Source organism: Eulemur rufifrons, chromosome 28 (assembly GCF_041146395.1).
Source record: "Eulemur rufifrons isolate Redbay chromosome 28, OSU_ERuf_1, whole genome shotgun sequence".
NCBI classification, from domain to species: Eukaryota; Metazoa; Chordata; class Mammalia; order Primates; family Lemuridae; genus Eulemur; species Eulemur rufifrons.
In genome coordinates this window covers 48,442,109-48,456,454 of record NC_091010.1, presented here as the reverse complement: position 1 = coordinate 48,456,454, position 14,346 = coordinate 48,442,109, and the positions used below count along the sequence as shown (strand labels likewise).

Sequence of the window (14,346 nt, the reverse complement as noted above, 5' to 3'; positions counted from 1 at the left end):
CCTACTATTCCCAGATCCCTGGGCCAGGACCAAGCCTGGGCCCCAACTGCTTTGCTGAAAGGGGACCTCCCAATATTCAGTCGTTCCCAGTCGCTGCAGGTGGGGGAGGGCCATTGCAGGAGGTTATCAGCGTCCAAACAAGGGGCCCAGGCCTCTGTCAGCACTCAGGCTGATGGGCAGGGGGCAGATAAGCGAGCTTAAGCAGCCTGAGGAATGTGCATCCCTAGCCCCATGAGGGGGCTGAGGCCCAGAGAGGACCTGCAAGGGGTGGGGCAGGGACCAGTCTTTGCTTCTCCTTTGAGTCTTGTAGGCAGTCTCTGAGCAGGGCTGGGCCCTTAGAAACCTGATTCCAGGGGCCAGATGGAGGGGACTGGCCAGATTGGGTGACAGGGAAACCAGAATCCGGGTGGCCTGGCATATGGGGGCAGGAAGGGGCCTCTGGGAATTGGCCTCTTGAACTAAGAGGGGTTCCTGCCCCCCAGCACACCTCCTGGTCTGGGGTCTCTGGTGCCTGGAATCATGTGGTTCTGGGCCTTGGCTGCTACTGTGCCAGGAAGAAGAAGGGATGTACCTGATGTGAGCATAAGTGTGTGTGACTAGCTCTGGGGTCAGCAGTTCAGCAGCTGCGTTGGTGGTGGGGGGGGAGCGGGTTGTCAGTGCCCTACAAACAAACAGACAAACAAAACATTACCTCCCCAGACAGCCTGGGGCCAGACAGGCTGAGGATGGACAGAGAACAGGGCCTGGTGGGGGTCAGGCCAGTTCTAGAACCAGCCTCTGGGCAAGTGAGTGGGCATGGGAGAGGGGGCCCAAGATAACCCCAAGGGGCTGGTATTGGGGCAGGTCAGGTAAACTTTGAAGAGAGTCCCCATAATACGGAAAAGCACTCTCCTCAACACACATCCCTAGAGAAGAAGGATCTTCCCCGAACCCCGTGGTGAAGAACTAGGGGGTATAATTTTCAACCTCTCTTCGTCCTCAAGTTGAGGACGAAGGGAGGTGACCCCTCTCCGTATTGGGGTGGTCAGGGTCGCAGGCGCTTTCTCCGCTCCAGGAGGGCTTTCCTGAAATGTTTCTGCTGGGGAGCCAAGGCGAAGGGGGCAGCCTTGCTTGGAACCACTCGTCGTGCCAGGAGAGGGGAAGGTTGGCGCTGGCGCCCTCTGGTGGGCGAGATTATGGCCAGCCCTCTCCACAAGCCGCCTCTAAGGGCTCGGCGACTGCGGTTGGTGCAGAGACCTAAAAGTGCGGAGAGTGGTCTAGGCGGCCGAATCTGGCGGAAGGCGAGGGAATACGTCATTAGGCTTGCAATCGTGCGTGCGTGCGTGCTAGCGTTCATTCATTTGAAGGACTCATGATGAGTAGAGGAGTCGGGCTGCGGTATTCACTACTCTTTACCCTTCTTCACCTCGGCTCCCGCCTCCGAAGTCCTCGGCACGTGCTTGGTTGGAGGCGCGACAGTCTGGGCTGAGTGCGGCGCTGTAGTCTCTCCCGGAAGCCTCCCAAGCTGATCCATCTACCCACTGCGCGTGGCTCCGCCCCAATATTTACCACCATCCCCCGCCCTCTCCCCTCCCCACGACGCCACCGGTTGCTCATTGTATTCCTCGCCTGTCTTCCTGGTCAATCTCCTGGCGGGCGTGGGCCGGCGCCCAGCACACTCCTGCCCGCAGTGGTGGCCCAATCCACATCGACTCTGAGTCAGGAGTTTCCCAGCCCGATAGGGCGCCCCGCAGACAGAGCTGGGAATTGTTTTTTTCTCCCTCCCTGCTCCCGCTTCTCGATCCCCTTTTCTGCCCCCTCAGCACACAGTAGGAGCGCTGCCAATTCACTCTGGCCTCGGAGCGCTAGGGGATCAAGGCGTTCGCTGGAGTTTGCCGAACGCTGGAGGAGGGGCAGGTTCGCATTTGGGGGGCAAAGGGGGACGGCTCCCAGACGGGATCCAAAGTGCATAACGCAGTCTCGGCGATTTGCATTTGAACGGTCGGGGGGAGAGCCCGTGGCGCTTTGAACGCCGGGCGCGGGAGCACGCGTAGGAGCTAGCTGCAGTCCCAGTGGCCGGCGCCGCTGGTGTGGATTTGAGGGGCCTGGGGCGCGCCGGGGGGCCAGGAGTGCGTTTGGGAAGAGGCTGAAGGTGTGTGTTTGGGTGCCGGCGAGGGCGTGTCTGCGGAGAGGGGCCGTTTGTGTTGGCGAGGAGTGTGTGTTTGTGTTTGCAGGCGAGGGAGTGTGTGTGTGTGCGTGTGTGTTTGTTTGCTGAGTGTGGAGGCGGCCGGGGAAGGTGGCCGAGCTGTCACTCAGCGATCAGGTTGACAGGCGTTCCCTCATCTGGGCCCAGGAGCTCTGATTGCAGATTCGAGGAAACAAAATAGCAATTGTAATTACGGGGCTTTGATAAGATAAAGGAAGGAGGGAGCTGGCCGGGAGGCGGGCGAGCGAGCGAGGGAGGGAGCGGCCTGCGGGGGCCCGGCGGAACATTTGCATCTGTCAGTCACGGGGCGTGCCCGGGCAGAACCAGGTGCCTGCTGCGTGGGTGTCCCCATCTGCCCCTCTCCCCTAAACATACGGATTTTGGGAGAGAGGAGAATCTCAACGAACTGAGTGAGGGTCCAGTTCGTGGGAGGGTCTCCAAATGTGAAGGAATTCTGGTCTGGCAGAGGCTCCGTGGCAGAGGTAGGGGTGGGACTAACACTCTAACCTCGGATCCTTTAGACCCCAGATGCCCATCTCCTCTGGGGGAGAGGGAGGAGGGTAGGTGGAGACCATTGCAGTTCAGCCCAGGGCCTCAGAAACTTATGGGGCTCCACAACCAGAGTTTAATGCTGGTCTGAGCCAAGTGCTCTGCCCCCGGGCCCCAGGGAGGGGAAGGTGTCCAGGCTGGCTCTGGTTGTGACTCTGGGACCATGTACACACTATGGATGGGCTGGCTGCCCTGACCCCTACCTGCCTCCTGCCCCTTGCTCTGCTCATCAGATTTCAGAGGGCTGGGTCCTTGGGGAAAAGTCCCATCCCTTTCAGGAAGCATCCATCCCCTCCCCACCCATTCATTCATTTATTTATTAATAACACAAAGATTTTCATTTTCGAGGGCCTACATGTACAGGGCGTGAGGTTAAGATGGTGAGCAAACAGACGTCACCCTTACCAGCTTGGAGCAGTGCAGAGAGGGAGGCAGACACTCAACAAAATCATGACTCAAGACTTAAACAGAGGCCGGGCGTGGTGGCTCACGCCTGTAATCCTAGCACTCTGGGAGGCCGAGGTGGGCGGATCGTTTGAGCTCAGGAGTTCCAGACCAGCCTGAGCAAGAGTGAGACCCCATCTCTACTAAAAATAGAAAGAAATTATATGGACAGCTAAAAATATATATAGAAAAAATTAGCCGGGCATGGTGGTGCATGCCTGTAGTCCCAGCTACTCGGGAGGCTGAGACAGGAGGATCCCTTGAGCTCAGGAGTTTGAGGTTGCTGTGAGCTAGGCTGACGCCACGGCACTCACTCTAGCCTGGGCAACAGAGTGAGACTCTGTCTCAAAAAAAAAAAGACTTAAACAGAGCACAGTGAAGGACTGGCCTGGGCTGTGGCCACTGGAGCCCACCTGACCTACCTCGCACCAGGGGGGTTGAGGGAGACAGTGCCTGCCAAACCTGTAGCAGATACAAGTGCTAGATACGTTGTAGTGCTTCCGATTATTACCTGTTGGGAGGCGGGTGAAGGCAAGTCTCCCTGGGGAAGTTGCACATGGGGTGACTGATATTTAAATGCTCAGCCAATTTCCCCATTATTCATTAATTCAACAAACACTAACTGCAGAACAACTCTGCTGAGCTCTGGGCCGTGAGCTGAGATTTCTGAGCTAGAGAGACATGGTCCTTCCCTCAAGGTCTGTATGTGGGCAAGAACCTGGTGAACAGACCCCTGGAGGGGAGTAGCAGGTGGGCTCAGGAAGTCTGCTTCTCTGAGGAGGGATGAGATCTTGGGACAAGTCTTCTAACTGTTTTCCCTTCTAAACAATCCTTGGTGTTTGCATTTGTGGCTGGGAGTTGGGAAAGACGCAGCATAGGGAAAGGCGCGCACAAAACCCAGGAGGTAGGCAGAACCTGGCTGTGCTGCTGGACAGGGGCCTGCTTGCTCCCTCTGGCCTAACGGCTCCTTGGGACCACCCCAGCCCCTCCAGTCGGACCCCCAGGGGCATGGAGGGCCAGTGGCCATGGGGAAGTCCTGGGTGAAGGCAGCAGCTGGGTAGGGCCTCTGTGGCTCCACCTGTTTCTCACAAGTACCTGTCCCAGGGCACTCTGCCCACAGGCTGGCTGCTCCCACAGAAGCAGTGTGGTGGCTCAGGGTTTCCAGAAACCTCAGGGGGAAGCAGTGAGGTGAGGAGCTGGGAAAGGTTTAGACAAGTGCCTATCTCCTCCTCCCACCCCTGACCCAAGGCACCAGTAGGTGTGTAAAGACCTGTGAAATGAAAAAATAATGGGAGTCTGAGGGTAAAGGGCTGGGTGGTCTGGATCTAAGTTCCTTCCCCTAGGAAAAGCTGCTGAGAATAGTTATTTTTGCTCCTGCTGCCTGCTGGGTTTGGGGGGTAGGGCAGTGGCTGTGGGACCTGCCAGGGACCTCTGGGCTCCCCCTTCTACATAGGTAGCTCATGGGTTCTCTCAAGTTTCAGGCTAGTGGCGGGGGACAGGGGCCGGGGTGATAGTGATAATGGAAGTTGGGGATGAGGGAGGTGTTTCTCGCTCCCGGGGCCTCCTTGGAGACTGAACGAGACAGGAGAGACCGGCAGGGCGGGGTGTTCAGACGGTCCGAGTCGCATAGGCGCGCACTGCGCACAGCTGTTCGTTGCACGGGTATCAGCCGCTTGCAGGAGGCAGGCCCAGCCCTAGCACACAGTAGGTGGCTCAGAGACAGGCTGCGTAGCCGGACGCGACAGCGGACCGGGGCCCACGGCGCGAGACAGCCCCGTCGGACTCGGGCGCACTGGGCGGTCCAGAAAGCCCCTGCTCAGGGTCTCGGGGCCCAGCAGAGCAGGCTGTCCGAGGCGCCCCATCCCCGCGTGTCCGGGCCCCAGGAGCGCGCGAGCGGACAGGCCAGGGATAGGGGGAGGCGCCCACACCGGCCGCCCCCGCCCCTCCCGCGGGTCCCAGACCCCTCCCCTAGCCCAGACCCCCAATCCTAGACCCGTCGACCGCCCCGCCCCGGTCCGCCCCGCCCCCGCCCCGGGCTGCGTCTCGGCCCCAGCTCCCAGCCCGGGGCTGCGGGCTCCGGCCGCCCGCCCCACGCTCCCCCCTCGCGCCCGGTGCGGCGCCCCCCGCCCCCACCCCTCCCCCTCCCTTCCCACCTACCCACCCACCCGGCGGCCCGTTACCCTCCTGCCTGCTCCGGCTCCTGAGCAGCCAGCGGCCACCGGCTCCCGCAGCGGCGCAGAGCGACTCAGCGCGGCGCGGCAAGCACGACATTCCACGGGACCCGCGGAGCCGCGTCGGGACCGCTGCTAGGCTCCCGCACCCGAACCTCCCTCCGCCTCCCCGCAGCTCGTCCCTCTGCAGCCGCCCGCGGGACGGCGTGATCCCGCCGGGGCTCTCGGTGCTCCCGGGCCGCGCGCCATGGGCAGCCCCCGCTCCGCGCTGAGCTGCCTGTGAGTACCGTCGCCCCCGCGTCCCCGCCGGCCCGGCCCGTCGCGCCCGCTCCGCTCACCCCGCGCCTCTCTCCCGCCCGCTTTTGTCTCCCACAGGCTGTTGCACTTGCTGGTTCTCTGCCTCCAAGCCCAGGTAAGGAGCAGCGCGCAGAGGCGGGGGCCGGGCGGGCCCGCTGGGGACTCTGGTTGGCAATGTCGGGCAGGGGCACGAGGACCGATCCTACGGCCAGCGCGGCAGGCCTGGAAGGAAGCTTAAAAATCCAGCCCTCACTACCCCGAGGAGGGAGCTAAGGAACAGAGAGGTAGCGCCCTGCCTAAGGTCACACAGCGAGTGAGTGGCGAGGCTAGAACCCAAAGTCTCGGAGTCCAGCGCTGTCCCCCACGCATCCTCGCCAGGTTGGGGTGGATAGGGAACCCTATGGGCGGCCACACCTGGCCGCTGAGGGAGGGGGCAGCTGGGGCCAGGGGACGTTCATTGCTGGGAAGAGTCTGGGTGACGACTGCAACAGGAACCCTCTCCAAACCCCTCTAGGGAGACTCGTGGCCGGTTTGGCCCAACAATCGGGTGCCCAGGTCCTCTGCACTCTGAACATTTGCTCCGTAAATTTGTCTTTATAAATGTCAGGGGTCGGGTAGCACTGCCTCCCTACTTAAACGCGCCCTGCTCCTCTAGGAAGGCCCGGGCCGGGGGGCTGCGTTGGGCAGGGAGCTCGCTTCCCTGTTCCGGGCTGGCCGGGAGCCCCAGGGTGTTTCCCAACAGGTGGGTCCAGATTCTCCTCCGGGCTCATTCATCCTGGGCTGGGTCTGCCCGACTTTCCTAAGTAGGGGATGGTGGTCTGGGCTGGCATGTTGGGGGGGGGGGGCACCCCCGCAGCCTCTGCTGGCTGCCCAGGGCAGTGAGGGGGATGCCGGGCGGGCGATGGGGGCCACTCAGGCCCCTGGGCGGAGTAGCATTATAATGGTGTGTTGTGTATTTTTCAATTTCCTAAAGGTAACTGTTCAGTCCTCACCTAATTTTACACAGCATGTGAGGGAGCAGAGCCTGGTGACGGATCAGCTCAGCCGCCGCCTCATCCGGACCTACCAGCTCTACAGCCGCACCAGCGGGAAGCACGTGCAGGTCCTGGCCAACAAGCGCATCAACGCCATGGCAGAAGACGGCGACCCCTTCGGTAAGGCGCGCTGCCGTGGCACCCCGTGGGAGTAAAGGTAGCTGGCCTGCCGCGACTGGACCGACAGCCCCAACTGCACTGGCCAAAGGCCTGCAGGCTCCCCAGCTCAGAAGGGAAGGAATTAAGGCAGAAAGGTGTCTGGAGCGTCAGCTGGGGAAGTAACCTCAGGAGTACTTGGCCACAGGTGCCCCCTTCCCCGCCCAGCAGATGAATGAATCCAGGAATCTCCCTTTATGCCCCTGCCCTTCATACACCCCTCCCCAGCTGCAGGTGGAGGCAAGGGGTTCAGGGGGAGGGGGCCCAGGTTTAAGGGAAGCTCTTGAAAGAGGATATGTCGCCTGGGCCCGAAAAAGGAGAGTGGGAAAGAGAAGGGAGAGAAATCCCCGCAACTCTCCCAGTTTGGAAAAGGGGGATGCTGTGACCCTTTCAATACTTTGATCAGAAGAGTCAGTTACACATGGGACTGGGCTTGGAAAGGGGCCCTCCCCACCTGCCCGGGAACCCAGGCAAGGGCTCCCGGCTCCCTGTGGGGTGGTGAGTGCAGGGAGCTACTGCCGGCAGGGAGGCTGAGGACTGATTGATTTCTAAAACATTCAATATTCCTGCCTTGAAACAGGGCCAATTTTCAGAGTCCTGGATGTACCAAGAGAAAAGCAAGCCCTCTGGGCGGCTGGTGTTGTTTTTAGAGAGCGATTATTGTGAGTTTAAAAACCTTTAAATAATGACCAAGTTAAACAAGCATGAAAGGAGAGGGGAAGACTCTATTAAAATGTAATAAAAAGGTGAGGCATTTTAAGAGCTAAGAAGAAAAATGAAGAATGATATAAAACAGAAAAAGAACGAGCCTTTTTTCAGATGTGGAGTTTGAAAGGAGTTGCAAGTCTGTAAATGTTAAAAAAGAGGTTCAAGATTGTTCTCTATGAATCTCTGGAGAGACCCCCGCGTCTGGCAGAGCGATTAAAACTCTTCTTACTTTCACCTTTTTTAACATTTCCTGAATACTTTCTCCTCTTCTCGAGCCAGTTTGGGGGATCGAGTATGTCTCACTGCATTTTTTCTGCATGGACGTAGCTGACTTCCCTTCAAAGCTGGAGGAGGAGACATAATTTTCCTGGGATAAATCTGTCACTGGGGTGGAAGAATAGGTTTGAAAATGTTAAGCTTTCCAAAAGCCCTGTTGGGAAAGCCGCTGTAAACTTCGGCCCCAGCGCCCCAGATCCATCCGGGAAGGAGAGTGGGGGCTCTCTGGGGTGGGGGTGGGGGCAGCCTGCCCGGTGGCCTAGCTCCCCCGCTGGGCTGGCAGAGCTGGCCTATGGTCCCTTTGTCCCTCCAAATTGGCTGCTTGCTGCCCTTCTCAGCTTCCAAGGAAAGGCAACGAGTGCCTGGCTCCTCCAGGGTTTGCTCCATTGGAGCAAATGGCCCAGCATCCTTGGATTTGGGGGAGGGAAGGAGAAGCCAAGCTGGCCGCGGGGGGAATCAGTCTTCAGACATCTGAGGAGGTCTGATGCCACTTCTCTCAGACATAGAGGAGGCTTCCGAGGTCCCCTGGTCCCTGTCTGCAGGGCAGAAATAGGAGCTGGAGGCCCCAAGAACAGAGGCTTATGATATGCAGCTGGAACAGAAGAGTCGGGAGAATAGCAGAGAGGTCTCAACTGCTTCTTTATGGGCCCCGGGAAGGAACAGAGGCACCTACTCCGTCTCTATCTGCCCCATTTGGCCAGAATCCTCAGACGGGGACCCCTTCCCCCTGTCTCCAGTCAGCGTCCTTCCTGGCCCTTAAAAGCAGCTGCTCTTTGCTCTGGAAAGCAGATCAGGAGAGGGATGAGCACACTGGCTAGGTCCAAGAGCAGGTGGCTGGGTGGGGAGGTGACAGGCTCATTCCCCCCACCCCCAACTTGGGGCCACATTGGGGACCTGACCAGTGGGTCCCAGCACTGTGCCTGTGTGGAGCTGGGCAGTCACAGGCTGGGCAGGGATGGCTGCCTAGCTGACCTTGGTGCCCCCCACTCTGCCATTTGTTTCAGGGACAGAGAAGGTGCCACATGTCAATGCAGGCTAAGTTCCAGAACTGCTTTCTCAAGGAGAGAAAGGGCTGGGCTCTGCGGTAGAAAGGATAGGAGAGCCAGCTCCTCTCCCATTCCAAACAGCTAAATCAGCCCTTACTCCCTTCTTGAGGACAGCCTCTAAGAGAAGAGTTGCATAGAGAGGCGGACAGGACAGGCTTCTGTGGCAAGTTGGCTGTCCAGGGGATGGGGAGCAGGGAGAAGCTAGAGAATTCAGTCCCTGCCTCCTGGCCCTCTGTGCCCACAAAAAGGATTTGCTTACTGGGGTGAGAAGCCCAGCTGCAAGGAAGGCTAAAACAGAGAAGACGATTGAGTTGTTTATTTCTGGACATTGGGGCTGGGGACTTTGGTGACTGGGAAGCCATGGGGAAGAGGCAGGATCCTCCCAGCGGGTGTCTGGTGTCTGAGGTTCTGGGAAACAGCTGGCTTTGGCTGTGTGCATGTGCATGGGTGACGTATACGTATGTAGGGAGAGCTGTCCCTATCCCTCTCACCTGAGCAGAGCAGGGCTGCCCAAGAGGTAGGGATGAGAGGTGGCCAAGACTGTGAGTTAGTACCTGAAGTGGCAGAAACAAGAGAGAAAGCTTTTATCTTTGGCCTCAGGAGTGGATGTCACTGCTACACGTGGATGTTTGTAGTGATCCGTGGGGCATGTGCACATAATATTCTGAGTTGGAAGGATCCTCAGAGATCTCTTGGTTAGCCGTGGAACTCTGATCAAATTAAATTTTACATAGCTGGGCGTGGTGGGCCACACCTGTAGTCCCAGTTATTCAGGAGGCCAAGGTGGGAGGATGGCTTGAGCCCAGGAGCTGGAGGTTGCTGTGAGCTATGATGACACCACTGAACTTTAAAAAAAAAAATTAAATTTTACTTGGATTCTCAACATAAAAGTCATTTCTGTCTGGTTTAAAAAGTGGAGTGGAAGAAATGGAGCTTCAGCCTTTTCAATTTCATGGCCCCAAGACCCCTCTGTGGAACCCAGTTTGGAAACCACAATCCTCTTCACCCCCCTCTGTAAACTTGCCCCTTCTCAGGGTTGCAGAGCACATCAGTAGCTGGGCTCGGCCAGAGCCCAGGTTTTGGGTACCTGGCCCTTAGAGCAGTTGCAGCTGGCATGTGACAAGTCTGTGGACCAGCTGGGGTGAGAAAGGGGAACAGTTAAGGCCAGGGCCCTTCCAATTGCCATCCTGTCTTCCCTGATAGCAAAGCTCATTGTGGAGACGGATACTTTTGGGAGCCGAGTTCGAGTCCGCGGAGCTGAGACGGGCCTCTACATCTGCATGAACAAGAAGGGGAAGCTGATTGCCAAGGTGAGGCCCCCAAGAGAGGTGGGGCCCTGGGGCCTGGGAAGCTCCTCCAGGACAGTCTTGTGCTCTGATCTCAACAAGGTGGGCAGAGACAGAGCCACCTTGGGGTTACCTAATGATGGGGGGGGGGGCAGTAAGGGAGAAGGAAACTGCTTTTGAGATGAAAGGCTACAAAGGTGAAGGAGGAAGAGGCAGGCTAGGGAAGGGCTGGGGGGGTTGGTAAATTCCATATATCTTTTTAACAAATCGCCAAATTGCTTTGCTATTATGTCCAATTACATGGTACCAGCATTTGGAATGTTCAGTAAGCCGCAGGCCCAGCCCCTCGGCCGAGCTCTGAAATGGCCCCATTAGTCACGGCTCCTCTCCAGCCTGGAGCTCCCCGCTTCCTGGGCTTCTGGGGCTTGGGACTCAAGAGTCTCCTCACAGGCCTCCCCTCCCCCAGAGGGTGGCTGCCCTGGGGCCGGGAGTCCTGAAGGGCTGAGGGGGGCAGGTGGGGAAACGGGTGGTGGCCAGACTGGTGGGCAGGAGGCCAGAGCAGGCAGGCTCTGGGCCCCACTTGCTGCCTCTCTGCGTTGGGGCCCTGCCCCTCTGTAGACAACCATGTGTCACTGCTGCCCGGGAGAACAGGAAGTTGCCGGGTGGGCTGCGGGTTGTGAGGGATTAGAGAGCGGGTGCCCGGGCAGGGGGTGGGGCTGCGGCTCCTGCCCACCATGCCATCTGCTGGGGTGCCCACCTGCTGTCTGGGGCCGCTTGCCCTCTGCCTCTGATGGGGGGCTCTGTAACGCTGTGTCTGGCCCCCCTACCTGCAGAGCAACGGCAAAGGCAAGGACTGCGTGTTCACGGAGATCGTGCTGGAGAACAACTACACCGCGCTGCAGAACGCCAAGTACGAGGGCTGGTACATGGCCTTCACCCGCAAGGGCCGGCCCCGCAAGGGCTCCAAGACGCGGCAGCACCAGCGCGAGGTCCACTTCATGAAGCGGCTGCCCCGTGGCCACCACACCACGGAGCAGAGCCTGCGCTTCGAGTTCCTCAACTACCCGCCCTTCACGCGCAGCCTGCGCGGCAGCCAGAGGACTTGGGCCCCCGAGCCCCGATAGGCGCCCGCGGCCCCTGCGCACGGGCCAGACGCGAGCCCCTCATCTCGCAGGGGCAACAAGAGAGAAACTCAAGCCAGATAAGATCTGCGCTGCTACAGGCTGGGGAGGTGCTGGGGAGCCCGGGGTTCCAGTTGTTGATATTGTTTGTTGTTGGGTTTTTTTGCAGTTTTTTTTTTTTTTTTTAAACAAAAGAGAGGCTCTATTTTTGTATTCCACTTGGCTGTGGTGTCTGTCTTCTTAATTCTCAGGAAGGGCCATTAATGGCCTAGACTGGGATTCGGTTGGGGGCTCCATGGGAGTGGGGGGCTTTCTGGCCAGGTGGCCAGGGATGCTGCTGCACCCCCAGGTGGGGCTGGGAGGAAAGGACTGTGACATAGGCCCGTTCTTTTAGGGGTGGGTGTCAGTGGGGGGTGGTTGTGTACTAGTTGGTATTAAATGATTGAAATATTTATTTAACTTTCATATTAAAAGTGTGTATTGGAGAGTGAGTCCTGCCCCCTTTCCTCCTGCCCTGCCCCAGCTGGTGGCAGCTGGGAGATGCAGCAGATCAGGCACCAGCTCTGACTAGTTTCCCTCCAGCCTAAGAACCCATGCCTGTCAGCTGTCCCCATCACTGTCACTCAGAGGGGTTTTCCCAGGAGGATCGAAGCAGGGAAAAGGGCAAGAAGAGGCTCTTAGATGGTCCTGGGAGTGCTCAGACATGGCCCTCCTAACTCTTAACAGGAGTCATTGCTAACACTTCCTCAAGCCACCTCAGGGCCAGAAATGATGACCATGCTAGGACCAGAGCTATAATTATGGATTCAAGTCTTTTAAAAAGTGCCTTTCTCTGTGTGCTTAGGTCTATGTGGGAAATGGGTTGGAGATTCCAGAACTGGTTCTTTCTGAGAAATCAGGCTCCAGAAAATGAAAGAAAAGAGCAGCTGCCAGGGTCCAAGGTGGGGGTATATTGAAGGGAGACAGCCAAGGCTGATGTTGGCAATTGTGACATGGAACAATGTTAACTTTGAGAGATCTGGTTAGAGAGCTATGGGCAGAAGGTGCTGAGCTTGGGTGCTGTGGAGGAGCCCAGGGAACAAACTGCTGTCCAGGAATAGGCTGCCAACCTCGGAGAGATGGCCTAGCGCAGAAGAGCTGGTGTGGGATGGGACCGGAACACACAGCTCAAGGCACAGCTCGTGGCCTGGGGGAGAAGCGGCAGGCCATCTGTCAGGGACTAGCCTGTGAAGGAGGGCTGCTTTGGAACCAGGATGGCCAGGTCATGCATGCCGTGGGAGTGCTGGACAGGCCACAGTGTGGGCAGTGTGGGTGTGGGGGTGTGTTTGGTGAGACTGGCATCATACCACACCTCGAGAGAGCCCAAGCCCAGGGGCAGGTCTCCTAAGCCCTGAGCTGGCCCAGCCTTCATAACTGAGGCCTCTCATCTGGACTGCTTCTGCTGCCTTCTTTGAGGGTGGCCCTGGGCTAGTCCCATAGGGCAGCAGTCCCCAACCTTTTTGGCACCAGGGACCGATTTCATGGAAGACAATTTTTGCACAGACCAGGGATGGGGAGGTGGATGATGAGCGATGGGGAGCGGCTGTAAATACAGATGAAGCTTCACTTGCTCACTGCAGCTCACCTCCTGCTGTGCAGCCCACCTAACAGGCCACCAACTGGTATGGGTCCATGGCCCAGGGCTTGGGGACCACAGCCATAAGGAACTAGTTCTCTGTTCTTTGGGACTTCACTTGGCATCTTCTTTGGGTGGGGGTGGGGCGGCCCAAGGCTTCCTAACCATGTGGCCTCCCAGAGTTGCAGGCCCAGGTCCTATGCTCAGCCCATGCAGGTGGATCAGGCATTTCAGTGGAAAGCCCTGGAGTCTGCCCACCCCACCTCTTGCGCCTGCTAGAGCAGGTGAGGGTCTCTGGACAGAGTGGGTTTCTCCTGGTGCATAGACACTGGGGATGTGGGGAAGGGGGTCTAGACAGCTCTCTCTAGCTCCCCCAGCTCTTAGTGCCTCCTTCTCTGCTCCCCTCCCCCTTTAATTAATTCTGGGTGAGCAGCCTGGCTTTATTGTGCAAGGAGCTGGGGTCTCACTGTGGGAAAAGTCACACCTTCTGAGCAGCTTCTGATGCCATGCAAATGAAGGGACTGTCCAGGAAACGCTTTTATCTGCACGGTCGCCTGTCCAGCCCCTAGCCCAGTAATTACCCACATTTCATTTGTTTGAGAGCAATTCCTGGGGGAAGCCACAGGGTAGGAGGGAGTCTGGGGGGTGGTGGTGGAATGCTCTCCGCCTGTGATCCTGGCCACAAAGTGGGGCCAGGCTGGGCCAAGGCTGGTCACTGACGAGGCCAAAGCTAATCCTCAAGCCCCCAGGCTGGGGAGGCCTGAGTCCTCCAGGGTGGCGGGAGTGGAATTGTGCCATGTGTGCATCTAGGGAGAAGAGGTGAGTTGTCCAGAGAGCCGGAGAGAGATGATTGGATGTGGGGAGAGGCGTAGAGCTGGAAAGAAGGGACGGGATCTCATCCTTGAGCCTGCCTGAGGCTTTGGGAAGAGGTTGATTCCCAGGAGGACCCCAGGCCAGGGGCTCATGAGAGTTGAGCCCAGAGCAGTGGGACTTAGCCGGGCTACAGCACCCACCAACGTGTTTATCTTTGAGTTGCTGCCTCCGCAGAGCCCTCGCTAATGGGGTTTTACAGCCCACTCAAGCTGCAACTGGCCAAGAATCAATCATTACCGGCACTTAGTGGTTTGATAGTTAACAGCCTGAACTGAAGCCAAACTGGTTGTTAACTGTGATAACAACTGATTTCAAGGGGTTATTGCCGACCCAATATGCTCAGCCCATTTATTTTGGGGAAAACAAGCAGGGAGCTGTTGCAAGGCCCTGAAGAGGGAGGAGGACTGGGCTTCCCTCAGCCAAAAGGCTTGCTGCTCTGTCCCAGCGTCAGTGCTGGCTGTGAGGGCCCAGGGCCAGCTGAAGCTTGACCACCCAGCGCCCACTGAGGGCCTGTGTGCGGCCCAGGTGACCCACGCAGAGGCCCTCTCCAGTCCTCCTTTCTCTCCAGTCCTTGCCTCGGTTCTC

General features: G+C 58.2%; 1 protein-coding gene across 5 annotated transcripts; it reads left to right on the top strand.

Annotated features, from left to right (window-relative positions):
• The first annotated feature begins 884 nt into the window (after positions 1-884).
• Positions 885-11,491, top strand: FGF8 (fibroblast growth factor 8). Of its 5 annotated transcripts, none has more exons than XM_069460566.1 (6): positions 5,385-5,628; positions 5,725-5,761; positions 6,302-6,388; positions 6,620-6,800; positions 10,070-10,176; positions 10,986-11,491. In XM_069460566.1, exons 1-6 carry the CDS (start codon positions 5,597-5,599, stop codon positions 11,274-11,276), a joined length of 735 nt encoding a protein of 244 aa, XP_069316667.1. In that variant the 5' UTR covers positions 5,385-5,596; the 3' UTR covers positions 11,277-11,491. The 5 variants fall into 5 exon arrangements, with proteins under 5 accessions (XP_069316671.1, XP_069316667.1, XP_069316668.1 ...); XM_069460567.1 differs by having other exon boundaries at positions 6,653-6,800; positions 10,986-11,469; XM_069460570.1 differs by lacking the exons at positions 5,385-5,628; positions 6,302-6,388 and adding an exon at positions 885-937 and having other exon boundaries at positions 6,653-6,800.
• Positions 11,492-14,346: the final 2,855 nt, after the last annotated feature.